General features: G+C 45.4%; 9 protein-coding genes across 9 annotated transcripts; 6 read left to right on the top strand and 3 right to left on the bottom strand.

Moving 5' to 3' along the window:
• The first annotated feature begins 1,850 nt into the window (after positions 1 to 1,850).
• On the top strand, positions 1,851 to 2,880 carry M431DRAFT_506748 (hypothetical protein). The gene has a single exon (XM_024918855.1). The coding sequence runs from the start codon at positions 1,868 to 1,870 to the stop codon at positions 2,741 to 2,743; it is 876 nt and encodes a 291-aa protein (XP_024776687.1). The 5' UTR covers positions 1,851 to 1,867; the 3' UTR covers positions 2,744 to 2,880.
• M431DRAFT_80775 (hypothetical protein) lies at positions 2,838 to 4,487 on the bottom strand (the record flags this gene model as incomplete). The annotated part of the gene is made up of 2 exons (XM_024922977.1): positions 2,838 to 4,328; positions 4,386 to 4,487. The coding sequence occupies 2 exons, from the start codon at positions 4,485 to 4,487 to the stop codon at positions 2,838 to 2,840; spliced, it is 1,593 nt and encodes a 530-aa protein (XP_024776686.1).
• Positions 4,488 to 5,789: 1,302 nt separating this feature from the next.
• On the bottom strand, positions 5,790 to 8,258 carry M431DRAFT_529736 (hypothetical protein; the record flags this gene model as incomplete). The annotated part of the gene is made up of 3 exons (XM_024920772.1): positions 7,637 to 8,258; positions 6,459 to 7,595; positions 5,790 to 6,406 (listed from the first exon to the last, which is right to left on the bottom strand). The coding sequence occupies exons 1-3, from the start codon at positions 8,145 to 8,147 to the stop codon at positions 5,790 to 5,792; spliced, it is 2,265 nt and encodes a 754-aa protein (XP_024776685.1). The 5' UTR covers positions 8,148 to 8,258.
• A 1,590-nt stretch (positions 8,259 to 9,848) lies between these two features.
• M431DRAFT_506746 (hypothetical protein) lies at positions 9,849 to 12,698 on the top strand. Its single transcript, XM_024918854.1, has one exon. It carries the CDS (start codon positions 10,109 to 10,111, stop codon positions 12,623 to 12,625), a length of 2,517 nt encoding a protein of 838 aa, XP_024776684.1. The 5' UTR covers positions 9,849 to 10,108; the 3' UTR covers positions 12,626 to 12,698.
• Positions 12,699 to 13,121: 423 nt separating this feature from the next.
• On the bottom strand, positions 13,122 to 15,726 carry M431DRAFT_391927 (hypothetical protein). Its single transcript, XM_024914802.1, has one exon. It carries the CDS (start codon positions 15,431 to 15,433, stop codon positions 13,619 to 13,621), a length of 1,815 nt encoding a protein of 604 aa, XP_024776683.1. The 5' UTR covers positions 15,434 to 15,726; the 3' UTR covers positions 13,122 to 13,618.
• A 683-nt stretch (positions 15,727 to 16,409) lies between these two features.
• M431DRAFT_506744 (hypothetical protein) lies at positions 16,410 to 17,367 on the top strand. The gene is made up of 3 exons (XM_024918853.1): positions 16,410 to 16,806; positions 16,860 to 16,990; positions 17,054 to 17,367. The coding sequence occupies exons 1-3, from the start codon at positions 16,779 to 16,781 to the stop codon at positions 17,294 to 17,296; spliced, it is 402 nt and encodes a 133-aa protein (XP_024776682.1). The 5' UTR covers positions 16,410 to 16,778; the 3' UTR covers positions 17,297 to 17,367.
• On the top strand, positions 17,324 to 20,260 carry M431DRAFT_4098 (hypothetical protein; the record flags this gene model as incomplete). The annotated part of the gene is made up of 3 exons (XM_024914936.1): positions 17,324 to 17,361; positions 18,419 to 19,467; positions 19,521 to 20,260. The coding sequence occupies 3 exons, from the start codon at positions 17,324 to 17,326 to the stop codon at positions 20,258 to 20,260; spliced, it is 1,827 nt and encodes a 608-aa protein (XP_024776681.1).
• Positions 20,261 to 21,117: 857 nt separating this feature from the next.
• M431DRAFT_112539 (hypothetical protein) lies at positions 21,118 to 22,251 on the top strand (the record flags this gene model as incomplete). Its single annotated transcript, XM_024911836.1, is given in 2 exon segments — positions 21,118 to 21,537; positions 21,550 to 22,251. 2 exon segments carry the CDS (start codon positions 21,118 to 21,120, stop codon positions 21,970 to 21,972), a joined length of 843 nt encoding a protein of 280 aa, XP_024776680.1. The 3' UTR covers positions 21,973 to 22,251.
• Positions 22,252 to 24,116: 1,865 nt separating this feature from the next.
• On the top strand, positions 24,117 to 25,614 carry M431DRAFT_506740 (hypothetical protein). Its single transcript, XM_024918852.1, has one exon. The coding sequence runs from the start codon at positions 24,481 to 24,483 to the stop codon at positions 25,405 to 25,407; it is 927 nt and encodes a 308-aa protein (XP_024776679.1). The 5' UTR covers positions 24,117 to 24,480; the 3' UTR covers positions 25,408 to 25,614.
• The last annotated feature ends 228 nt before the right edge of the window (positions 25,615 to 25,842 follow it).

The raw sequence follows: 25,842 nt of genomic DNA, 5'->3' as shown, positions 1-25,842 counted from the left end.
CCAGCTGCCACCTCGGGAAAGGGACCACGATTGCATTGACACTGCATTGCGCACCGTTTTCTTTACTTTTACAGACACTCGTAAATTTGGAGAACATGGACCCTTGTCTCTGCATATCCGAGCTGGTGGAAGCTGCTTTCGTCCAAGACGATCCTCCATTGTCAGCAGGATGCGAAAATGCCATGGGAAACGCAAATCGTCCTAACCAAAGCAGCAACGCCATGCATATGCCAACCCATGACGACGTTTGAGCATCGTAAAAATTGGTTGCCATCTTCGTCTTTCGCGAACTAAATGGCCGAGGCTGCCTGCTTTACATGATTTTTAATCCAGCACAACAGTAACCCTTGCATTTCAAGTGTGAACAGAAACAAGACTCCAGGGACGCCGACTCACCACCCCATCCATCCATTGAGCAGTCCACTCACCGCCGAATGATTGATTCGAGCTCCAGGAGGATCGAGGTGGGTAGGACAAAGATATCGCCGCATTTGACGCCCATTCTCCATCACGGTAGCGGCACTTGTATTCTTTCAGCACACCCCATGAGACGGCCTCAGCAGCACTAAGAGACAGAGCATAATGGTTACCCCCGAAGACAAACACTTGATCAGTAGCACTACAGCAGCCACGTCGGTGCCCAGATGTGGTGACTTTATTTCCACGTCTTTATTGGCGCCCAGCCTTTCGAAGGAATCGAGGGAGCCACTTTGACGAATTGCCGGGGCCTAGCAATGCATCTGCCCCCCTTGCAGGCTCACATCCTTGAATAGTCTCCATCTCCACTCGATGGCAGATCTGGTCTCATTTCAGCTGAACCGTATTTGCAGAATGCCAGCTGCCGTTGAAGAAATTCTCATCAAAGAGACCGATGCTTTTCAGAGTCGGATTTTGCGTAATTATGATGAGTGATTCGCAAGACGGACCTTTCCTTCCTTCTTTTTGTTCTTTATTAACTGCAGGAAAATCGGGAAATCAATCTCACAATGTCACACGTCCAAAATTGTGTGTGACGAGAGCGGTTACGCTTTCATTTAAAGACCGGAAAAGAATCCGGGCTCCTGGATCTCCTTGGAGTGAAAGATTATCGATGAATCTGGGAGCGTTGTGCCCTGTGAACTCTAAAGACCCAGAATGTTGAGAACTGATCAAGTCCCCATCGTTAGGAGGATACGCTAAGCATGTAGCATGGGGCCGTGTCTTAGGCTTAAATAACGTCCATCGATCATTATCCGGTTTTAAAAAATAGCAGTGGCAAAAGTTAGCTCCCTGGCGCACGTCGGATATCGCTTGCATGAGTACTGAATGCGGTCTGAGGGACGATTTAAGAACACCCTTTGTTAAAATATGCTTACACTTCATCTGAGCAAGCTCTGCACAATAATCAAGAGTTGCCACATATACTATCGCACATGATGGCAATATTTCTTGTTTAACATATTTTCATTGTGTTGACTAGATTGACGTGCCACATGCTTGGAGGAAAGGGTAATGCCAAGCATGAGCTCATGCAGACTGGGCCTAATGCTATTATCGACACCTGGACATTATAACCAAGCAATTATAAGTCACCTGAGAGAGAGCCAATACACAATGTTTAGATTATCCTCTCAGGAATTATAATAAGAGGTGAGTACATGTGTATGCTGCATTTGTGAAGGTGGAGTCTCTCTAACAGTCCAAGACTACTAGGTAGACCCAACAAAATGTTGAAGGATGCGCGTATCCCAGCACATTCTCCCAACAGCTAAATACCCTTTAAATCGTTGGTTTAGAGGCTATCTTAACTCTTTCACCGTGTTTCGCCGTCAGAATGAAGTATATCGAGCCTATGACATCTTACACCTCATGAGCACTTGCTTTTCAAATGTCTTCCTCGACAGTCTTCTGGCCTCTTGAGGCAATAGGACAAGACATTTACTACATATATCGACACGCAGATCCAGCAATAAGAGCCAAACACTGCCCGCGGCTCATTATTCTGTGTACCTGGCTGGGTGGTGCAACGCCGAATCACATCAAGAAATACCTCGATGGATACTCATCTTTATATCCCGGCTCATCAATCTTGCTCATCACTGCCCGGTTTCTCGAGATTGCTGCTCTTCCATTTAGTGTATTGCATGCTCGACTTGCCCCAGCTCGAAATATCGTGATTCGGTATATCGAGGCAGAGACAGAACGGCCTTCGATTCTGTGGCACATCTTCTCGCATGGTGGATGCAACAGTGCTATACAGATGGCTCTCAGTTTATACGACCAGCGCAGCGATGTAAATCTTTCCAAACATGTGAGATTATTCATCTTGGATTGTTGTCCGGGAGATGCTTCATTCGAGAATGCGTACAAGGCGGCAGCTTATTCTCTGCCGAATACCTTTCCTGCTCGCATCGTGGGTCAAGCACTGCTGTATCCAACTATAGCGATAATCAACGGCCTTCAAAACGCAGGCTTAATGAGATCAGTGAAGCATTTGAGGGCTCACTTAAACGATCCAGCTGTATTGGGAACGGCAAGAAGACTTTACCTGTATTCGAAAGCAGATCAGGTAGTGAGATGGGAAGATGTGGAAGCTCACATTGAAGAGGCGAGGACGCGGCAAAGCCTTCAGGCCGAAGGGGTTGCGTTTGATGGTAGTCCACATTGTGCTTTGGTGCGGGATCACCGTTTTGAGTATTGGAAAACGATTGCCTCATATTGGGATGACCCAGAAGCTTGGAAATCTCCGGCACCCAAGCTTTGAGTAATGAAAATGAAGATATCATGAAACTGCTTCTATCTGAACTCTGATGCAAACTAAGGCTTGGAATATTACATGTAGAAGCTGGGTGGCCCCTTTACACACGACTCAACTGTTCTGCGGGCGTTTCTGGCCTTGGACCACCCATGTCTTTGAGCAGAAATACCTGATCTGATTGATGCTCTTGGTTCATATCATACTCCTTCATCAAGAAACTCAAGAGGAGGCTCAGCCCTGCAAAGGCGCACATGACAATCCAGATTACGTGAAATGACCTTGACAACGCATTCCGAATCTTCAAAGATATTGGATCATCTGGTGGCAGCTGATGAAGCCTGTCAATCAATTCCATGATGCTTGATGGTGCGTTTTCGATGCGGTTTTCGAGATTGATTCGAAGTTGGTTGTCGAATATAGTACCGCCAATGGCAACTCCCAGTGCTTGACCCAGCGAACGAAAGAAAAGGACCAATGTCGCGGCAATTCCAGCCTCCTGCTGAGGCACAGAGGCCTGAATGGAGAGGTTAATGGAGGGAAACAAGAGACCAAGGCCCAGCCCAGAAACTGCACCCAGGAATATCCATTCTACAACCGCTGTGTGTGTATCCAAGAGAACAAGAAGTCCGCATCCCAAGCAAACGAGAGACCAACCAGCCCACAATGCCCACCTGTACTTTCCAGTCCCGGCGACTATGATGCCGACAACAACCGCACATGGAGCAGCTGTTAAACTTTGAGGGAGGCTTGCGACGCCGGCAATGACGGGGCTGTACATCTTGACGGTTTGGAAGTACTCTGCCATGTAGTATAGTAAACTGTATACAACCATGCCATGCACAGTACTCGATACGTAGCCGATGCAGGCTGATCGATTGGCAAAGATAGATGAGGGAATGAGACGAGCTTGCGGCAGCTTGGTTGAATAAATCCTAAATTCATACATGGAGAATAGGATAACGCCTAGAACGCCAAGGATCAGAGGGACAAGGGTTTGCCAACCCGACCAAGGATACTGGGTGCCGCCCCAAGTGACTGGTATCAGGAACGTAGTCGTTGAGGCAATGAATAGCAGCGAGCCAGGATAGTCAAACAGACGCAACTTTTCAGAGAGACTTCTGGATTTCTGTGAGAGCCGTAAGAAGAAAGCAATACCGACGAAGCTGATGGTGATGATGGGGAGGTTAATCCAGAAAATCCATCTCCATGTATTCGCCTTGGACAGGCTTCCACCGATAATTGGCCCTGTTGCAGTTCCGACAGTCCAAATGCAGGCGATAAGAGCATATAGGCGTGCACGTTCTCGTAGCGGCGCCATGTCCGTGACGAGCATCGTTGTGAGCGAGACGATGCCTCCTCCGCCGATGCCTTGTATAGTACGACCGGCTAGCATCATCGTCCAAGAATGTGCAACACCACAGAGGATTGTGCCAAGAGCAAATACTAGAAGAGCTGCAAGAATGATCATTCGTCGGCCAAAAGCATCGCTTAAAATTCCCCAGATGAGCATCAAGACTGTGGATGCGAGGAGGTACGAGGTTCCTGCCCAGAAGGCCTCTGTAGAAGAGCCTCCAAGATCTGAAGATATGGTCTGGAGAAATTATAAGCGTCTTTTTAAGAATGAGTTTGATGAGGATATAAAACTTACTGGCAGCGCAACTGACAGCATGGTCGCATCAAATGATGCAGCCAAGTTACTGACCGCAATTGCCCAGAACGCCAACCAGAACCTCCGCCCAAGAGGCTGCATAGGCCCTGGATATTTATTGAGATTTCTCATAATCTCTCAACCACATTTGGTGTAGGATTGAAAATGAAATGGAACTTATTGGTGGTGCAGTACTGTTTCTGGCCATTGAACTTCTGAATGGCTTCATCCGACTCTGAAAGATGTGGGCAACTAACAAATTAGTGAGACAAGTTATTTGCCTCATACTAAAAAGGATCAAAGGTGCTTTTAACTGGTTTCAATTTTGCTAGTTTCACGCCAGGCAGAGGGATAACTGGGTAAAGAGAGCACGGGCATTGAATGAGATGTCTGGTGTTGGTCGGCAAGCCACCAACTGCCGATTCATCTATTTTGTCAATAGTGATAGTACTAGCATCCGTACTAAGATCCTGTCAAAAGAATATTTAAAGAAAAGTCTTAGCCACAAAGAGACAGACAAAATTCTTGCATCATTGATAGTTTCACGACATGCTATCTCAGCCTGATGGGAACAGAGGTCGTAGCCACGCAGCCTCAGTTATTTCTACGCATAAAGCTCAAGACTTGGTGCGTTTCAGTCGCTCAACAATAACCAACACTATCGACGCTTTGGACCCTGTCGGCACAAAATTGGCCAAACTCAAGTGAGTTATTTTGATCGCTTTTCCCAACTTGCCGAGACTCAACAGCATAGATTGATGTCTTGAAGCGCTCTAGAGAGGGGCGTTAGTATATTAAAGCCATCTCTCCTACAAACTATGATCTATATAAATTTCTATTGGTAATTCACAATTTAGCTCAAGTTTCTTGTGACGTTGTTGACAGTTAGGAAACGCATCTTAGAACTTCCACCAGTTGAGCAACACAACACACGAAACCTAGCTCGTCTAGCCGCGACTTGGACCACGGCGCGAGAACAAGATCATGAAACAATTTGATCTAGCTGCCACGGCCTTGTTCTCGTTGGAACGAGGCCGCTGACATTGATAGGAGACATTTTTGTTAAGATAACTGTCTTCCATCTACTTGAGGAAGCATTCCTCTTTTATATCAAGTGTCCGGTTCTATCCGGCTTGGTCACCAAGTTTAGCTGAGGACCTGTCACGAGGCCAGTCAAATCCCTCTATCCAAATAAATCTTGGTCAGTAGTCAACAGTTTAGCTTAAACTACTACCTAGGAGGCAGTCATTGGTCTCTGTACCGGTTACTATTACAAGCACTAACCCAGAGTCAAAACCCATGGCTAGAGCCCTTACCAGAAATCTGTACCCTCATCATAATGCTGACTAAATGGCTGAGACTGATTTAAAACCCACCCGCTGCGTGAAGGTAGTTACCTTCTAGTTAGGGGTACACATGAACTGTAATATCTTTTGTTTGCCAAACTTCTCTTGTACCGCTGCTATTGTTTACTCTTGCCATTTTGGCCATTTTGGGCCGTGGTTTCGAGGGCCGTGATTTCGAAGTCTTTAATGTAGTAGAATCCAAATGATTGCCCACTGTATCAAAACGTGGTCTGTTAGCAAGCTCCTTAATTTTATGAGCTTGCGTGTGGGGGCTGTCAAAGGTGTGGAGAGTATTGTGAAGCTGCTGATAACTGTCTTCTCCTGAGAATGTTTCATTGACTTTAGAGGTAGAATCAACGTCCGAAACACCCTCCATAGCCCGGAAAGAGGTGGGTTGGGTAGTGACGAAAATCTTGATCGTTTCGACCACATATTTTTGTCCAGAAGCAGATTTTGGGAACGATAGCGTGATGCTTCGCTGACGCTTGTGACCCCAATCTACTTCCTCGTAGTCACCGAGTCCGGGAGGAGGGTGAACCCGAGAAATACCCCAAGACGATGAAAAACGAAAGATTGAAATGTACAAGAATTTATGTGTCCAGTTTTCCAAGGTTACGTCGAATGTACTTCCATTATTCATATCGATTGGCTGTCCATCAGAGTAGTCCCAGGATTCTACTTTCTCGTTAACGAATATTATAGGGTGCTTAGATACCAATGAACTGACTGTCTGGTTGTGTCGAAGATGGCTGAAAATCGAAAATCTTCGGATTTGGGTTAGGGCATTGGAGTGTCTGGTAGTGATAGTAAAGTCCTATGTTGTTGAGGAGCTCAAACAATAATTCAGGTGAAGATGAGGGTGGGAGTGGCGTTTTCGATTCTTTTCCTGACTCAAGAAGCAAATACTGGCCATTAGAGTTCACTAAGAGGTCGAAGTGATAGATTCTCTTATCATCGCGCTCAGGATTTTGCCTCGTACTCCCAAGCACAACCTTCGCAGTCAATTCAACTTTTGACAAATCATAAGCTTTCAGTCGTTCAATTTTCGACTTCTGTGTCTCAGTCGCATCTGGTGCCAATATCACCACCAACTGAAGAGTCACTCTTGGAAAATTTCGGTGTAGAAGGATGGCATGACAACCTACAGCCAGAGCTTTCTTTCCTACCTTCATTCGAAGGTCAGCTTCCGCTTCAGTGGGTCGAAGGACTTTAACCTCAGCGATTGCTAGATGAGGGCTGGAAAGTCCGATATGGCTTGTATCCCAAGAGTAAATTTTATAGATGTCGCCTTCACAGACTCCATGTGCTCTACCGCTCCACAAAATAACTCGACGGTCGCCAAGACTTGATATAGGGATAGTGTGAGTGACCTCAGTGGCAGTATTGATAAACATTTGCCGCCGAATATTTCCCATGATCACCGGAGAATTACTGACTCCTATTTGTCGCATCATATCTTGTGTTCGGCGGAAAAGTGCATCGTACGATATATTTGCGGTAGCATTTAGGAGGCTGTCGTACCACCCGTACGTTAAATATCCAATGGTTTTCGGTTCCAATCCACCGATGGCCAGTAATCTTTCCCCGGTTACTTCGTGTGGTTGGCATGCTGCTGCGATCACCCAATCTTGCGGTGACCGCTCTGTTGCTGAGTTGCTAGGTCGCTTCCCAATGTGAAATTGAGTTGCGTGTGCAAGTTCATGTTCTGGAAAATCCGATATATCGGTTTCAAGCCTTGTCCAATCTATGCCGTCAGCACTGACGCCTTGGACTGATCGAACCCTTGACTTGCTGTCGGCACTGTTGCCTTGGATTGGCCGAACCTTTGACTTAGGCGACTCTTCGACAGCGCTTGTTCCCATACCTCCCGAGTGGCAGGTGTCAAAGACAACGTCACATGGAGACCTTTTTCAGTCATCTTTTTAAGTACGCAAGCAAGCTCGATATCCCTGAAGTATCTGCCACCCGTGTTGAAATCAACAGAAACTAGGGCCTCGTCAATTCTGAGTCGGTTGACGAGATTAGGCTCATTATTCACGGTATTAGGACCAATGGTAACAACTCTTCCGCCGTGACCACTATAGTGGATATAGATGATGTCGTCTGTATTCGCTTCCTTTGTGACTCTCTCGAAAATTTGTTTGATGTTTTCATAGGTAGGCCAATTTTCCGGCGGCTCAGCCGGAAGAGAAGAGTCGTTGGTGGAAGGAAATGATGCGGTGAGCTTCTGAATGCGTTGGCGTTCCATATGTTGATGCTTAAAAAGGTAATTCTCTGCTACTTCCACATCATTTACACAACCAGTGAGGGGAGTTACGTAAACCGGATGGCGGGTGTTTCCGGGAATGTAATAGTTGATTCCAATTAGAAGTGCCCACTTCTGAGGGCCACCACTGTCTTGAGAAGAGCTCGTCATGGTAGTAGCGTTTGATGGCGCAATACAATGGAAACAAAAAAGGGGATAAGAGAAAAGTGGTTGGTGGACAAGAGGATTCGGAAGTTCAGTTTCATTTCGAGGGGATATTTATATTTAAATTTGCTCTGAGTTGTGCTACGCGGAACTCAACTGGGATGATAGCTTGAGGCCTAAGACTACTTTTGCCATCTGGGACGCCTTACAACTGCCTCATAGCTTACCTAGACTAATGAATTATCCAATAGGACAAATCATATCTCCACTATGGTGTGCATGACAACATGAAGGATACCTCATCGTAAAGCGGGTGGGGGTATTGGGAGTTTTTAATATAGGCTTCGTGGCCTAATAATGATGGCAACAGTTCAAACCCACTTTCTGGTGCCTAACGTAAAGTACAAGCATTGGACTCTAGCATTTATACATTTAACGGGCTCGGGATTATTTTTTTGTCGAAGTTTTAGTACTTATAACACAAAGAACTCAGCTTCTATAAAAAGCTTTCCACCTGTGCTATTACCTTTAGGAAGCAACGGTGTCTATACTAAGATTTACTTAGCATTCATGTGTGCGACAAAGTCTAATAAATGATCCTAATTTAAATAAAAACAATGCTAAACATACGACGGTTAGATAGGACACTAAAGCATGATATGGACAAATTCTTGTAGCCAGCAAAGCACAATACGCCATCTTATATTATAAATCAATGTAGACAGCAGCATAATATACCCAACATACTTAAGTATTATACTAAATAGAAGCCGGCTGAGCATCAAAGGAACACAGATGTTATAAATAATTGCAAACATCAAGAATAACAGATCATTTTGAACTGCGAAGTAGCAGACTTGTCCATGCGCTACTCATAAACTATCTTAATTCTGCATCACATTTACTGTGAAAGAGTCATATGGAAAATTATACTGTCATTATAATACTCCTTCTAGTTTTTTTAGGTGAAGAGAAAACGCACATAGAAATTTCAAGAAACCTGCGCCCGTTGAGACCCCATTTCACGCCAAATAGTTTATATGAAGAGAGGAATTCTCCGACGCCTTTTAAGTGACGACATCGTATAGAATACAAATCACGCTAAAATGCCAGTACAAATAATACAACAAGGCTCTTCACCGAAAATTCGATCAACTGCGTCTGAGATGGTGTGCTAGGGCTGGTTTTGTGACTGGTCGAGTGTGGGGGTTGCACTCACCTCCCCTCACATAGGGCACAGTGTTGCTGCCTAACTCATTATAGGATGGTCCATTACAGAATAGATTGAGTCGCGAACAAGGACCATATTCTGAGTCCATTCATGTGGAGCAATAATACAACTGTGGCTTGACACGTGTTGGTCTATAGAAGGAGCGGAGTTGCAGAGACATAAACCTAGTATGGCTGTTGATTAAAAGGCAGACTTGGCAATATTATTTACTCTGTGTAAAAGTGGATATTGAAGCAATTTATCCCATAACATGATCGAGAGAAAGCCAATACTCGTGTCCGAATTAATGATTCTACCAGTCCTGAGCCATTTACGAATACGTGACTTTGCTGTGATATAACAGAAACCAAGTTTATTCGCCCAGCGTTTATCTAGAGCCCCTCTCACACGTACATGTTACATATATCCAATAAATCATTAAGCTAAGCATACAAGTAGGCGAAAGAATTGAAATGCTCGCAGGATGCCGTAAGAGAATCGCCATAAGTCATACGTATTAAAAAGAACATAAATACATACAAATGCATATATAAACATACATGCATATATATCTATATATATGGGAGTGTAGATAACTACTATTGATCCATGAAGGTACTTACTAGGTAAGAAACCCTGTTACTTAGTGTTTTTGTTATACTCTCTGTCTTGGTATAAGAGGTAGCTGCAACCATCGGATCCCGGCAGAGCCACTGGTGTCACCACAAGCAGTCGTACTAAACCTGTTCAAGCTACAATGGATCTCAATAGACAGAATCTTGAGAGCTATGCATCTTCTCTACGGTTGCTGATTTGCTCCATGAACAACTTGGAAGAACTCGCGACTTTTATCATACCAGACAACGACAGAGAAGCGGGTTCTCTCTTGTACTCTTTGCAGATAGTACAATCGAGGCTGGAGTCGTGGGCCGCCAGTAGCCACTTAGCTACTCCTCCAGGGCTCGACAATTTATCCTGGACACCCCAACTCCGGCAGTCCCTGTTTCCAGTCGATGCCCCGGATCCCACAATACTTAGCGATACGCGATTGTGGGATCCAAATCCAATTATAAGCACCAATACTCCCAGTACGAGTGCTTCTGTTTTCGATGTGGCATCTGCCAATGACGACAATCTAAGCATCGCTATAGCGACAAACGAAACGCATCAAAAGGCCCCTTCAGTAGCAGGGAAGTTGTCTACATGCACTACCGATCCCTCGACCGTTCGTGGAGGCGGATTACAGAGTGCTACAACTCTGTTGGCTGAGCAAGCAGCATCATGGCCGCAAGTACAAGGCAATTCACTGCGGCCATTAATCTCTACACCTGCATCAAGTATCTCGCAGTCTTCGCCAGGGAGCTCGCAGACATCGAATGGGGGAATAAGTCAACCCTGTTTATACCAAACCGAGTTTATTATTCAACGTGCTGATGCCAGTGGTGGTGGCATTTTGCATTATTTGACGGAAATCATTTTCAAGGACTCTTTTAGAAACCTCGTGCACATTGAGAGCCTGCCTCGGCTATCATGGAATGCTCTTGTCCTACCAGATAACGGTCTAAATGAGTACCATTACTGCGCAGTCATGTACCAAGCAGCATACGATCAACATCTCGGCAACTTTACAAAATTGCTTGTGGCTGACGAGATTCCTGAATTCCAACTTCCATCTCCTAGCGAAGTCGCAGATCAGCGACCGGCCGACGAAAGCTACACTCTCTTCCTTGAGTCATTAGCATTGTATGCCCCTCAAGAATTAGTGCCCTATCTCGTAGGGCCGCCTCTCAGTTCAAACTGGAACGACTTTGTTTATGCTGGGGAAGGACTGAGGTCTCAGCTTCCTAATGACATTAAGGGCATCACCACTCCGTACTGGTATCTAGGGGGCAAGTTTGCCGGCACAGCCTTTCACAAGGAAGACTGTGATCTTAGATCTATGGAAGTTGTTATATACGGCTATAGATTATGGATGATTATCAGCACTCAAGACACGAAGAGATTTGAAGAGTGGGTGAGGCGCTTTTGGGGCGAGAATGCAGGCCACAGTGATCAATGGCTAAGGCGTTTGAATCTTATTCTTCCACCATCAATGCTTAAAGCGGCCAACATCGAATTCAACCTTATATGCGCTGGCCCGGGGGATATGGTAGTTACCTCTCCGAATCAATATCACTATGTGATTAACATGACTACCAGCCTGGCAGCTGCAGTTAATTTTCTTCTGCCGGGTGAAATGATAGCCGGGCAGCCAACCACGCTATGCGAGAACTGCGACTTTTACCCCTTGGTTGGTCTCGTGCCTAATCTCTGCTCTGATTCCAACCAAGCGGTCACTAAAAGATCTTGCAAACGACCAAGTACTCAGCCAGAACTGGGCCACATACGAAAGCGCCACCAGCAGTCTAAAACAGTAGATACAATTTGGGAACACACCGAACACGATGAGAACGCTCGTCGCGCCGCTGTTATAAAGAAACTACAAGCCCCGCCAGCTAGTTGCCTTATACCTATCTTTCAAGAGGGAGACCTCCCATGTTCCAAAATCGTTCGCCTGGCAATGGCTATGAGAGGCCATAGTGCTATTTCACAAGTATGGAGACTCTATCAGTCTAATAATAATAGCCAATTTACCAACATCCGCGCCGCCCTTATTGACAGAACCCTTACCGGTAATACTCAGAAGATGGCTTTAGATAAAGGCATAATCATTTGCACTGGGGCTACTCAGCAGTCTAATCTCCTCCGACGTCTTTTAACCTGGCACTTTTCAGAAGCCGTGGAACTCACTAAGGGGCCGACATCTATACGAGTCTCATCAGCTGCCGTCACTCAGTACGCAGGTGAGAGCCCAAGGAGCCGCTATAGCAAGCTTAAGTATCGCGGTGACATTCTCCACATGATATGCGGTTCTCACCGAGGGCTCCTCCCTTTTATACCCCTTCAAAGAGATGACGACTGCGGCATTAGAGATCCCGAGAGCCAATACCAAAATTCAGCGACAAAAAAAGAATTCAAAGACTTCGAGAAGATCTTCCAGTCAAATGATGTCCTAACTCAGGTGCTCTGTGCCATTGGTACTAGCTTCCTTGACTCATGGGGTTATAAAAACCCCTGCCAATTTAAGTATAACGATTGGCTTCGTGAACTACACCGAGACTTCAATGAGAAATTAGTACAATCGATGTCAGATAACCTTGGGCGTGGAGTTTGTGGTTGCAGTCACAAGCAGAAGATTGCAGAAAGACCAACACTATCTTTAACTGAGACATGATTCTCCCAGAGGTACACATTACGTTAAGTTATGTAACTGATGAAATATACATGACTTGAACCCAGCCTATCACTATTACGTACTGAGAATACTCCGTAGACCTCCTACTTATGCACTGTAGCCGGAACGGACCCTGTATGCCTAGGTACTGATACTGCCCAGGTTGGAGACCGAATTTTCAAGAGTAACATACCGCCTGCTATTGCACTTCCATCTACAGTCCTCCATTAATCGGTTCTTTTGATTGTTATCCCGAATCCAAATCGGAATCTGCAGTGACATTAAACTTGCATTGGCCCTCACTAAGAGGAGCCCAAAACATTTGGTATATTGTACTTTATGTTTTCGTTTCCGTAACTCCTCATACAAGTCCGATGCCCACTGAAAGTGTCCAATAGGGCGAGCAATGGTACTGTATCAATGGGATTCCATCGCATAATTTGATATCAGCAAGATGGGCTTTGCCTGCGGCACTATCGGTTACGAACCTCTTGGCAAACTTTGTCTTGTAGCTACATTGCAATATCAACTTCAAAACTGAGGTAGCCCGAAAAATGGAGTTCTACACTACCTCTCAAGTTATTAAATCTGGCCTCAAACTGAGAATTTGACTAATTGATCGTCAGTATTCCGAACTGTGGCCTGTAAAGTTTACGGCTGGTGTCTGGAGCCTGCACTTCGCTCAACTCCTAACTTCGAAAGTGCTTCGCGGTTTTGCTTAATAAATAAGAGTTCACATGGATTTTTATAGTGCTTTAAGTCCGCTTAACCCCGAGTTTCAGATCGTTTATTTTACTATGTAGTGAATACTGTACTAGATTATCACGTTCACTCAATAGTCTGAGTCAGGACTATGGGATCATCTTAACAATTCAACAATCTGTATTCAATATGTAGTTAGGCGGACCGATACTTATCCGGCGCCGCCTACTCAGTGACTAAGAGACCCATAATGACGACTATAAGAGTCGTGTCGTAATATATGCAGTCTAGTTATTCCACTACCACACTGTAAGTTTTGTCCTCATCAAGTTGCGTGATAACATGTAATTCTTCGACAGCCAATCCATCAAATACTGGCCGCCTGATAGTAGCACGAGATGGAGATTCTAATTTGGCAGGATCATGTTCGAAATCATCCAGCATGTAATTAGACAAGTCAATTGGCTTAGTTGTTATGAAAGCTTTGAAAGTATCCCTCATCTGGAAGCTTGGCTGGGTTGAGAATGGTTTGAGAATGTCCGGGATTGTGATACTGACGATAACTTCTTCTGAAATTGCCTCACGCGAGGGAAGTTCTGAGCTGTTTGCAAAATCATTCGGAAAAACCTCCTGGATGCAATAGGCGGGCCCGAGATACAGGATTGTTACGTACAGACCCACGAAGCTATTGTTCTTGAAGACTATTTTTTGGTCTGCAAGGGAATTGTCGTCCTGTGACTTGCCAGTTAAGGCCTCAATTCTGAAGTCATAATTGGGCTTCCAACCAGGGGAGTGTTTGACGTCCAACAACAGCATTTGGTATAAGCAGAGCTGATTGAGCAAACACGTCAGCTGATTGACATTTCTTTCTCCTTCTGCGGGTATTAAAGGCAGGCCTTTGAGGGTATCTCCGTCGCGATCCTGCACCCGAAATTCTGCGTTCTCGTCGACACTGACGGCGAAGTCGGGAGTGGGAGCATTGACTGGAGGATCGAAGATCAAATTGTATGGCGCTTGGTAATTGACATTATGCCGCCAGTTGGTGCGAATTCGCTCGTAGGCGGGGTTATCCCCCCCTGGTGGAAATTGAAGATAGACTAGTTTGGCGTGGGATCGCTTTGACAGTCTTGCAAACCACCCTGGAGCAATGTCGTTCAGACGTCTGGCATTGTCTCCGCTTAGGACAAGATCTGAGGTGTACATAGCAGTTGAAGTAACTTCGGCCTCTATGCCGGCTGCATCATCTGCAAGAATGAGCCCTAGGTAGACCTTGGAAGGAGGATACAGCAGGAATTTATCTCCAAGGGTTATCTGGTTCGCAATTCCCTTATTCAACGTCACTGAGTTGTTATTGTTCACAATAACATTTGCGGTCAGAGCTCGTGCTTTAATCTGCATGGTTTTGGTAGCTAATAAGATTCGATCTGGATCACCCAAAAGCATGGGGTTTTGCCTGTTGCCGTAGGGGGTGACCCGGAATGGGGCTTGCATTTTGTCGCTCAATTGCTTATAGGTCACGGGTTCACCCGAAGGTCTGAGGCTATCCAGAGACTTCAAGAAGTGGTAGGTCATTGCACCACACGTCAAGTGTTTCGATATGTTATCCACGGTCTTCGTGTATTTCCACTCTGCAGCGTATTGGCTTGGCTGACAGCCCGCAATGAGATTGTATTTGCGAGGATTGTAAAGCAAACTCTTGTTTGAGGGAGTAACGTTTCGATATCCACCATTATCAAGAGGAGACAAGCCTGAAGGATCCGAGGCTTGATCAGATTTTGCGTCTCCATGAGTAGTTGAATCTGAAAGATTGAAGACCTGAGGAGGGACGTAGCTCCTGCAACGGACCTTGACATTGGAGTTCGCTTCTTGTTCTCTGTCGCGGTCCGCACCCCCCGAATGACAACTATCCAGTGTGACGAAAAGTGTATGTTTCTCGGCGAGATTATCCAGAACACCGCCTAGCTCAACGTCTGTGATATCTTCTTCCCAAGTGCAAATGCATTCATCATGTTGCCCCGGTCCTTTGAGCTCCTCGTGTTTCGTAAGACATCTATCGCCATGACCTGAGTAGTGGACGTAAACGAAACCGCCAGCTTGCTTTTCCATAAGCCTGTTTAGCGCCGCAAGAAAGTTTTTCTTGGTAGGGGCGTCTGGTGACGAATAGTCAAGATCCCGTCCTTGAGCGGCCGTGAAAACCTCAATGTTCTTGGCAGGAATATTGAGATCAGTTCATGAGACGCTCGGAGACTTCGACTACATCCTGGACGCAGCCGAATAAGTCAGGAACACCGAGGGGGTATTGATCGATCCCAACAAGGACAGCCCATTGTTCGCGGTTTTCGGTCTCCATTATGAAAGAGCTGATACAGCGTATTGTAGAGTGTTCAAAAATGTTTGGCAAGATTGCTTGATTGACTGAGTGACTGAATAAGCTGAATTTGACAAGGAGGCACCTCTAAATGTATATTCCATCATGTAGATATAACTTATCTTATTTAGTATAATGCTACTAGATTGTTTTAGGAAAACTATATAATTTCATTTATGTATTAGCTATATTCTTTAGAATTAATTAAAATTTTAATTACTATACATAATGCTATAGTATTGATTTACTGAATTTTAAAGAATATGTTGGCCCAGCTAATGCATTTGCTCAGCGAGATTATATAATGGTAAATACCTACTAGGTAGTATCTAAGTAAACCTACTACGGTAGGTAAAATAACCGCCTAACTTAAGCTAAGTATTCGTAGCGCACTCCTTCAAAGTCGTAGGCTAAAGTTGGAGTAAAATTTAATTGCAAACCCCCACGCAAATAACAGCTGCAAATATAGGAAGGCTAATAAAAACGAAAATTCGGCATCATTATTGGAGCACAATTGTGGTTGCATTCGATAAAATTTAATGTAAAGATCAAGAGACTGGCGTTCGCAGGCTCTTATAGTGCTCTAGCTGTAGCGATATTTCTCTCTACTTACTAATAGTTTGCCCGCTGGGAATCTATTACTCAGCAACTTTACGCTTAAATATCGTTGAACATTGTACCCAGGCATTAGTTGTTCTACCTAAAGCCCAACGTCTCATTTTTCAATATGTTTCTTGCGGCTCAGCTAGGCAATCTCTGACATGATCTTGTGATAGATTTACATTATAAGTTTAACATCCATTATGGACATAGTGTAGCTGGCCTCGCTTCATTGCATTGGTAGGACTATATGATGATCTATCCTGGCCACAGACGATTAACATTTAAAGACGTGATATTGTGGATATCAAAGACAATGATTTGACACTATATGGAACTTTAAATATAAAAGAATTCGACTGTTCTCTCTGATCCAAGTTTCTTATCACCAGCCTTCACTGATCAACAGCATTCACCTCACCAAGCAACGCAGCTACACAAATATTTCATTTATAATCTATTCGATTAAATTAACACGACGTAATGTCTGAGACCGAAGAGACCAACGTTGGTGAGTTTGTTTGCTGCGTTTGACAATGTCTGATGTTCTGACAAAACGACCAGGTGCCATCGTCAGCCTTCGGGGCCCCGAGGAGGGGGACATCTACTGGGTTGCTACTCAAGAGGGTGTTGGACGCTCTCTTCCACCTGGGCGCGGTCGATCTAACATCGACTGGTCTTTCGGCCCGATCAAGGTAGGAAAAAGACACCACCCAGACCGCGATACTATAGAAATAATGCTGAACGGGCATGTATAGATCACTGGGTACATCGACACCGATACTTTCGAAATTGGTGTCACTGTTAGCGTCGCCGGTATCACTGTTGGCAATATATTTGGAAACCTCAAGGATGGTGTCGGTCTCAAGGTTGACCTGTTCGTTGCTAAGGGTGAAATCCGTCTTTACCTTAAAAACGGCAATGAGGTCTGGGTTCACTACGATGTGAAGATCTCTTTCGACGGCAGTTACCAGGGCGACGCAAAAATCTTTTCTTTCTGAGAAGATTACGTCCATATTCTAGTTAACATGTCGGACAGCCGCAACAAGGGCAAAATGGCTAGCATGTAAGTGAGTCGGAGATGGAAATTGACCCGACGTAGTCAGCTCAATTCGATCCCCGTTCAACAATATATGATATAGTCCTAGTTAGTCTATCGTTCATATTTACCCAATGAATTTGGTTACCAATGCATCTACTTGATTCATGCTCGCTCTCTCCGTTGACATCTCCGAGCCAGTGGTATCCGCTTACAAGTCTACGGCTGTGATCACTGGTAATCCTATTTGTAAATCAGATAGCTAGACAACTCTCACTATATAGTCAGTAGTAATTAGCTCCAATGATTTTGTCAACAGCTCTGTGCCTGATGTTTCCCGTAAGGGAAGAGATGAAGCATCACGTCACACCTTCTCTATTCGATACATACCCTTCTTACATTGACGTGATACCGTCCGACTGGATATCTTCATAAAATAGAATAGATGCTAGTCCTGTAATAGCCCTATTGAGCTAATGAACCCCTTGAATACATTGAGTCAATCTGTGAGGATCGCCTTGGAACTATTTGCCGGCCCTCGACAAGAGATATGTGCAGACATAGGACTCGGGCAATTGCGTCATATTGCGCCAACATAAAACGGTGATGCGCTGGAATATGAGACAAATCCGGATGATAATTTTGGGCACTTGGTTGGTTGCGTTGAATTTGGTAATAACATTTGGATGTCATATGTCAATTCGGAAGCTATCTTAAACATGGTTTGATCATGTAGTGTTTCGGCTCATAATTACCAATATTGTCCTAGCGTAACTAGATGGCTAATTGGAAAGTGACAGGCTATTCCGCGAGACAGAATCCTCAGAGTAAATTGTGAATTGGTTTAAAAAGTCTTTTTAAGAGTCCGGTTAACTGGGTAGAGGTTGGCCGTATCAGGTGTATGAACTCATCATATCTTATATTGAAACCTAGATTCCATAAGATTGATCTCGCATCTGTGTACTGTGGCCCAAGGAACAGTCTATCAAGAATAGCACTTACTCACGCTACGATTTCTCGATCCCTCATAAGATTCAATGAGAATGAGATTTTCACTGGGAGGGCTTCTTACTCTGCTTTTTAGTGTCGTCGCGCAGGTCGAGCCGCCAGAGCTGAAGCTGCCATGGGGAGCCTGGCGGGCTGCTGTCAGCGAAGTTGATTCCAAGGTCCGAGATCTATTCTCGACTGGCAGCAGTCTAATTTTGAACATGGAAATTGACACATCGCAGATTTATGTCCTTAAAAATATTCGGTTTGGATCTAAACCGGTTCGCTTCGCGGCTCCTTCTTTTCCGGACTGGGAGGATGATTCTTTGCAGAACATCACTTCTGGAACGACTTGCATCCAAATTGACACCACGAAACTACGCAATCCTCCAGGCGGTAGAGATCGTCTTGGTGACCCAAATAAAGCGGCTAGAACACTGAAATTAACAGATCAAAGCGAAGATTGCCTATTTCTAGACATTTATGTACCAGTATCAGCGTTTCAGTCTGAAGCAGAGTCATTGCCGGTCATTGTATGGATCTACGGAGGCGCATATGCCTTTGGCTCCAAGGATCAAGACACAATACTTTATAGAGGTGACGCCGTCGTCAAATCTTCTGGCTACAAAGCAATTTTCGTTGTGGGCAACTACCGAGTCGGCGCATTCGGATGGCTTGCTGGCTCCTATATGGAAGAAGTAGCGCAACCTAATGCCGGCTTGTATGATCAAGCCCTTCTGTTCCAGTGGGTTCAAGAACATATTGGCAAAGTTAAAGGAGACAAAAGCCAAATCAGCGTCTGGGGTGAGTCAGCCGGCGCTGGATCGATCTTGCACCATCTGATTCGGGAGGACGGCCAGGTTGATCCCTTGTTCAACACATTCGCGGTACAGAGTCCGGCATTTGAGTGGGCCTGGGATAATTCGCAAGATGGTCGCCTCGATGGTATTTACAAAAAGTTTTCTAACCTTGCTGGCTGCAAAGCCGAGTATGACATCGACTGTCTGAGGGCGGCTGATTCGAGTACCCTTATCAGCGCTAACCAAGAACTCTTCGAACAAGTTAGAAAGACGGGCCTCTTTCCCGTCGGTCCTGCAGTAGATGGGAAATGGATCAAATCTATACCTGCGGTAACGCTTTCGAAGGGTAAACCATCTTTAGAACCCCAGCTGGATATGTGAGCTAACTTGCTCGCACAGGCAAGCATTGGAACGGTATCAAGTCTGCCATCATCTCCCATTGCGAGAACGAGTCTGCGCATTTTACCCCCAAACACGTAGACAGCGAAGAAAAGTTTGACACCTTTCTAAATGAGTTTCTACCCGGCCAGCGACTTGAGCCTCAGAGACGAGCTATCAAGAAGCAATACGACTGCAAACTTACCTTCGGAGGCGACTATCAGAAATGCCTCGCTGCCATCATCCAGCACGCGTCCTTTAATTGCAACGCCAGATATCTCTTCGATGCATACCCCGATGAGTCCTATATGATGAGTTATGGATACCCTATTACTCAATATGCGTATCATGCGAGCGATATTATCCCGCTCTTCGCCAGCAACGCTGAGCAAGTCGAGCATTTACTGAGAAAGACCGGCGTGCCAGGCTTTCTCGCCCAAGGCTATGCCGAGCCACTTATCGCCAAGGTTTCTCCGCATTTAAGGCAATACTTTGCTTCACTTGCTATTTATGGTGATCCGAATAAGCCGTTGCAACGGGGAATACCGGACTGGCCGATTGCAGATGGGAGTGACGATGAGCTGCGGAACGTGATGCGAGTGTGGTGGAGAGGACTGGAGAACTCATACTTTGAGCTTTCTAACGATACTCAAAATTTGCGAAGCGCGTGCTCGTTTTGGACGAAGCTTGCAAGGGAGATTGTTGGCGAAAAAGGGCAAAATACTCAAGAGAACTTAGGAGAGAGTCGGGATGAACTATAAGTTTCTGGAGGTATTCACTAGATCATGAACCATGGGGCTGTTGTTCAGGAAAATAAGTCGCCCGATTGCTTCCTTGTCGATTCGTCTGTCTTACACGAGGTCTCCTTGACATTATACGACTAGCCTTTGAACTAATTCACGACTTATTACAACTCTAGGTGGAATACTGCCCTCTGTTATGTACTTTGAAACATATGAACCTTAAATGCATCTCGATATAGCACCAATTACTCTCATTCGAAATCACTGACAGTCGCAGGAAGTGGACACTCTCAGCCGACATTCTAGAATGGGCCCTTAATTGTATAGCAATACGAGTAAAAATACGGATGTATTTCGTAACTCAGGGTAGATGATGAAAGTCAATGGTTACATACATACCTATATCTGTATACTATATACATGTATTTATGACAACAGCCCTTAAGTGTTGCAATTGATTATGTACAAGGGTAGGTAGCATTTTGAATCATTGTGCGCGCCGCTACTGTTGTGCATTGTCAGTGCGCCAATCGAATACAACCCCCCTATCTCCGTATGAATCTTACATATGATAGATTTGTAAATCTTATTGCTGATAGCGACTGATAGGCTGGCGCTGGGGGGCTTATATACATACATTCCGAGAAGCCTGTGTTGGCACCTAACGCAAGCAAATGTGGTTTGCCATGATTGGGTTCAATGGCTGCGGGGAAGTGAAATGATTCGCGGCTGGCGTGTTCAGAGTAAACACTAATAGATATATGGTGTGTTGCCATTCATTGATACCCGTGCTATGACCGCCATTAAATAACATTGTCGGGCATCCGCAACGGGACCTTTCTTCCTTTATTCTATTCTATATCGCGTGACCGGAGATGGAACCAGTTGATATTTTGCTTCTTGAAGGAGACCCTGAGTCAGGATTCCGCACCAAAAATGTACCAGGAGAAACTGCCCGCAGCGTTCTCATCGATCGTGGTGAAGCGCTCGTCTTACGAGCTGCTCTAGTCAACGTTACACATGGCAATTTTACACCGGCTGAAGATGCGGCATCGTTGCTCATCTTCCATTTCAGCTTTATAGCGGTCAACAGCTCGCATAGGTTCACCAGCGGTCAGATCAAGCTCGTCTTTAACGACGAAAGTGGCGATGATAGGAACCGCCCCGAGGTCTTTGCCATTGCGCCGCAAGGCAAATTCGCCATCAATAAGGCCGTATCCACGAAAGACGTCAAACAGTCACTCACAGCTAGTCTTAAAGGAGAGTTCACGGGAGTTGGCGGAGAGCTTGGGTACGTCTGATGGGAGACTACGCAAGTGCAGAGCACGGAACATGCGACTACGTTAACGGGCTCCAAGCGCCTCTTGGAAACTGGCTGGGGCAAGGGCAACAGCGCCATATGGACCCTGGCGGAAGATCCCAAACTGAAGCAAGGAATACCGAGCTTCCTCCGGACGGCAGTACTGCTCCGCCGAAGGGATGAAGTTCCGTTCAGCTTTAATATCACGGTTAATACCGATGTTGACATCGGTAGCAGGCTCCGGCAGCTAATAGGCCGCGAAAGGCCAGATCCGATAGATCCCGTCCAGCTGGCAGAGAGCACAGATCTCGACAAACTGGGGATAACAAGTCTCAATCCAGGAGTGGTTGATCTCACAAACATGAAGCAAATTGATCTCGAGAAGCATGCCAACATTGTGGTAGCGACGCTGCTCGATGTCCCAGCCTGATCTTGGCAACAAATGAAACCTTGAGATACTTTAAGATTAAATAACAGAAGAATCTACTATACAGAGCTTTACTAGTTCAACCGTATATATTTGTCCAAACCGTACTCCAGTCATAAGGCTAATAAAGCCAACTTGGCCTTCTTAGCCTCTGGAATATTTCGACAGCAGAGTGTCACGCCCAAGCCTTCATAGTATCGATACTGCGCCCGTAGGAGTAGGCAGATATCAGACTATCCTTAGATACTAGTTAGAAGGAAGTTATAATAAAATCGACACGACTTATAACAACCAAAGTCGTCTGAAGTTAACACAATTTCAGACAACTGGACGTGACGCTTGTGAATCGATCATGTGTATAATTCGCTTAGTATTTGAACCTTCAAAATTAGTATCATTTGGTGAAGTCAGCTCTCGCATCGTACTTCGAAATAAATCTCCCAACAAAGGATCATGATCTCTCCTTATCTCTTCATATCAAAGAATAATATTCATCAATGCAAGGTCATTCGCTGAGATTCTTGGAGTATGAACATGATGGGTAATTACGAAATCTGGGCAGAAATTATGCCTAATCTATCCAATGAGTTTGAATTCATTCTAGTCATATTGTTTCTACACCGTAGTAAGCGCCGGGGTGAGCTGCGCTTGTCCTGTCCAGATGAATCATGAAATGTAGGGATTGTGCAATTCTGGATCACCATCCGAATTTACTGTATTGGAAAAGTTAGACGGGATGCAGTCACTATCACGTTTTTGAGATTAAGTTGTATCATTGCCTGCTAATCGAAGAGTGTGATATAGTCGTATCCGTGCAATATGATATAAAGCTCGCCGAATCATTTCGGATTATAAGCCCTGTACCACACCTGATGAGAAGTTGCAAATAATAAATTACAAATAAAATTTGACTAAAGAGACCAATTAGATTACTATAATCCTTTTCTGGCTAAATGTTCATATTATCTAGTGTTTTGCTAGGTCGGTATCAATATTTGTAAGAATGGTTCAAGTGATGTAGCCACAACGCGATTTGAAAGCGGCATAGTACCGAATTACACAGGAAATGGATCATCCGTATTTAGAAGCATTATAAAATAATAAACGATTACTGGAGCCATGTCTCTCTCGGAGAAAGAGCGGAAATGTTGGCAGCAGGTCAGAATTGCCCCCGCAGACGTAGAATGCCCACATCAGATGCCCTAATCTACGGTATGGTCAAGACTCACCATACAGGATTTGGGATCTTAATACTTTTGAAGATAGTCCATGTCTCAAAATGGCGAAGCAAGCCGCCTCTTACCATATCTGGATCTATCTGGGGGCTGTGTCCATGAGTAAAAGGAGGTCCGAAGAAGAAAATTGTTCACAGACTCGATTCTTGAATAAGTCTTCAAATCGTATGATGGATGGAAGTCTTATTCTCATCAAGGATAAGACATTGGCTGAGTCTACAAATGTGCAGCTTGAGCAGGCATCCGGGAATACACCGTACAGGCATCCGAGCTTCGAGACAATTCAAGGCGACACCGGCGGGAAATGTGGATCTTGCAGTCAGCCGACCAGCGGTCCACGGGGGATTCGTGACCGATTTCAGATGTAAAGGAGAAGAAGGTCTCGAACTTCTGAGCGGCCGGGGACTTTGCTCGGGGGAAGACTGCTTTGATCCCGATGCAGGCAGGTATGATGGAATCCAGGTCCAGTGAGGAGGAGATGGTGCGGATACAGCGTGATATCACAAGAATGGAGCGCTTCCACCAGTGTAAATTACTGCATATGGAAAAGATGGACATTGAGGGCTCTTGATTGGTGAGATTCTGTCGGATAAAAAGAAGAGATTAAAAAGTGATGCTAGATTCAAAAGCAGATCTGAGATGAACTGATGGGTTCAGCATCAGTGTGATTTTTCCCCGTCTGGTACGATCAACGTCGATGTGTTCATCTGCCTGAACGAGCAATGGCGCCCGCCATCTAAGATTTAGATTCGTGCGCATTTGGGATAAGATCTGGGGATATCCTTTCTTGGAAATATTCGGCGGCGCTAGCCTCCTAGCTGACCCCAAATATGGAAATCTCGCCGCCGAAAGTTCCACCAGGGGCCCGGCTTTGTGTCTAGACATTGACCCCATCGTACAACCTACGAGCAGCACATGGCGATGATTTTTTTGAGGGGGTGGAGGATCTCGTTTAATGACGTAAAAAGGCAATTCGGTAAAATAGGAAAGTCAACCATGGGATGTCGAAAGATACTTAAGGCCTGCGATGTCCTGGCTAGCAGAGCTGGCTTTCTTCATCCAAGAGACGACTGTTGAGAAATATACAACCGAGCGTCCGGAATATCACAAGTATCCCAATACAATACGGGGCATATAACAATCGTTTTTTATATACTGCAATTTTTCCCATTTCATACGCGTACTTGACGACACTTTATTCGTATATTCACGATCTGTTCCTCTGCCCGTCAAGTACATCACTACACCACTCGACACCTACATATTTCCCTTCACCATGGCACCAACAGCTATCGTTGATCTCGGCGAGACCTTTTCCGTCGGCCAGAAGCTGGAAAACGTCTCCGACGCCATCGACGACGTTAACTGCATCAAGTACGATTCCGAGTCCAAGTTCGACGCCAACAAGGACAAGGCAAACTTCCGCCAGTACGAGGATGCCTGCGACAGGGTCAAAAACTTTTACAAGGAGCAGCACGAAAAGCAGACTGTTGCCTACAACCTTGCTGCTCGCAACCGGTTCAAGAGCGCTTCACGTGTGCGCCCGGAGATGACCGTCTGGGAGGCCATCGAGAAGCTCAACACTCTCGTTGACGAATCTGACCCAGACACGTCGCTGTCTCAGATCGAGCACTTGCTCCAGTCTGCTGAGGCGATTCGCCGTGATGGCAAGCCACGATGGATGCAGGTCACAGGTCTGATCCATGACCTAGGCAAGCTCATGCTTTTCTTCGACGAGCTCGAAACACAGGGTCAATGGGATGTCGTTGGCGATACGTTCCCCGTTGGCTGTGCTTTTGACAAGCGAATCATCCTGCCTGACACCTTTGTCAACAACCCTGACACGAAGGATCCCATTTACTCAACCAAGTATGGCATCTATTCGCCCGGCTGTGGTCTGGACAACGTGATGCTCAGCTGGGGCCATGACGAGTATCTCTACCATGTCGTCCGCGATCAGTCGCTTCTGCCGGATGAGGCGCTTGCCATGATCCGCTACCACTCGTTCTACCCCTGGCACCGCGAGGGAGCCTACAGGGAGTTTATGGTTGAGAAGGACTGGGAGATGATGAAGGCCGTTCAGGCCTTTAACCCGTACGACTTGTACAGCAAGAGTGATGATGTTCCTAGCGTGGAGGAGCTCAAGCCCTATTACATGGAGCTGATTGACGAGTTTTTCCCTCAGAAGGTGGTCAAATGGTAGAAAAAAAAAAAAAGAGAGAGAAAGAAAAAAAAAAAGAAATAAAGGGGAAATGGGGATCTATTGATATGAAGCGGGCGTTTTTCATGGTCTTTGTTTAGAGCGTTGTTTTTTTTTGTAAGATGTTAGATAAGAGAATAGGAGACTGGATAGAAGGCTGCTTGGCTCCCAAAGTACATGGCTGAATAAGCATACAACTGAGTTGATGATACATATGATTGCCCCTATGTGAAAGAAAGATGTACCGTGATTTTTATCGCATTTTATATTAGTTCGAAGCCCAGCTTTGTCGTGCCTTGATGTGTTTGCGTGTTTTCTTAGTGAGCCTGGGTGTTGCTGGTCTCCAAAGTGGGGGTTCCATGTAACTCGGTCTTGTAGAAGAGCAAATCAAGAGCAGGCTTCAAGTCCATGATAATGCGCACCAGAGTGAAGTGAGAT

The sequence above is a fragment of the Trichoderma harzianum genome (assembly GCF_003025095.1).
Source record: "Trichoderma harzianum CBS 226.95 unplaced genomic scaffold M431scaffold_4, whole genome shotgun sequence".
In the NCBI taxonomy this organism is placed as follows: Eukaryota; Fungi; Ascomycota; class Sordariomycetes; order Hypocreales; family Hypocreaceae; genus Trichoderma; species Trichoderma harzianum.
This window is presented reverse-complemented; position numbering and strand designations above follow the sequence as displayed.

Excerpts from the sequence above, each read along its gene's own strand:
- M431DRAFT_506748 (XM_024918855.1), top strand. The coding sequence starts at position 1,868 with ATGTCTTCCTCGACAGTCTTCTGGCCTCTTGAGGCAATAGGACAAGAC.
- M431DRAFT_506746 (XM_024918854.1), top strand. The coding sequence starts at position 10,109 with ATGGATCTCAATAGACAGAATCTTGAGAGCTATGCATCTTCTCTACGG.
- M431DRAFT_391927 (XM_024914802.1), bottom strand. The coding sequence starts at position 15,433 with ATGGAAAAGCAAGCTGGCGGTTTCGTTTACGTCCACTACTCAGGTCAT.
- M431DRAFT_506744 (XM_024918853.1), top strand. The coding sequence starts at position 16,779 with ATGTCTGAGACCGAAGAGACCAACGTTG. Across the intron at positions 16,807-16,859 it reads GACCGAAGAGACCAACGTTG|GTGCCATCGTCAGCCTTCGG; the intron begins GTGAGTTTGTTT and ends CAAAACGACCAG. Across the intron at positions 16,991-17,053 it reads GGTCTTTCGGCCCGATCAAG|ATCACTGGGTACATCGACAC; the intron begins GTAGGAAAAAGA and ends GGGCATGTATAG.
- M431DRAFT_506740 (XM_024918852.1), top strand. The coding sequence starts at position 24,481 with ATGGCACCAACAGCTATCGTTGATCTCGGCGAGACCTTTTCCGTCGGC.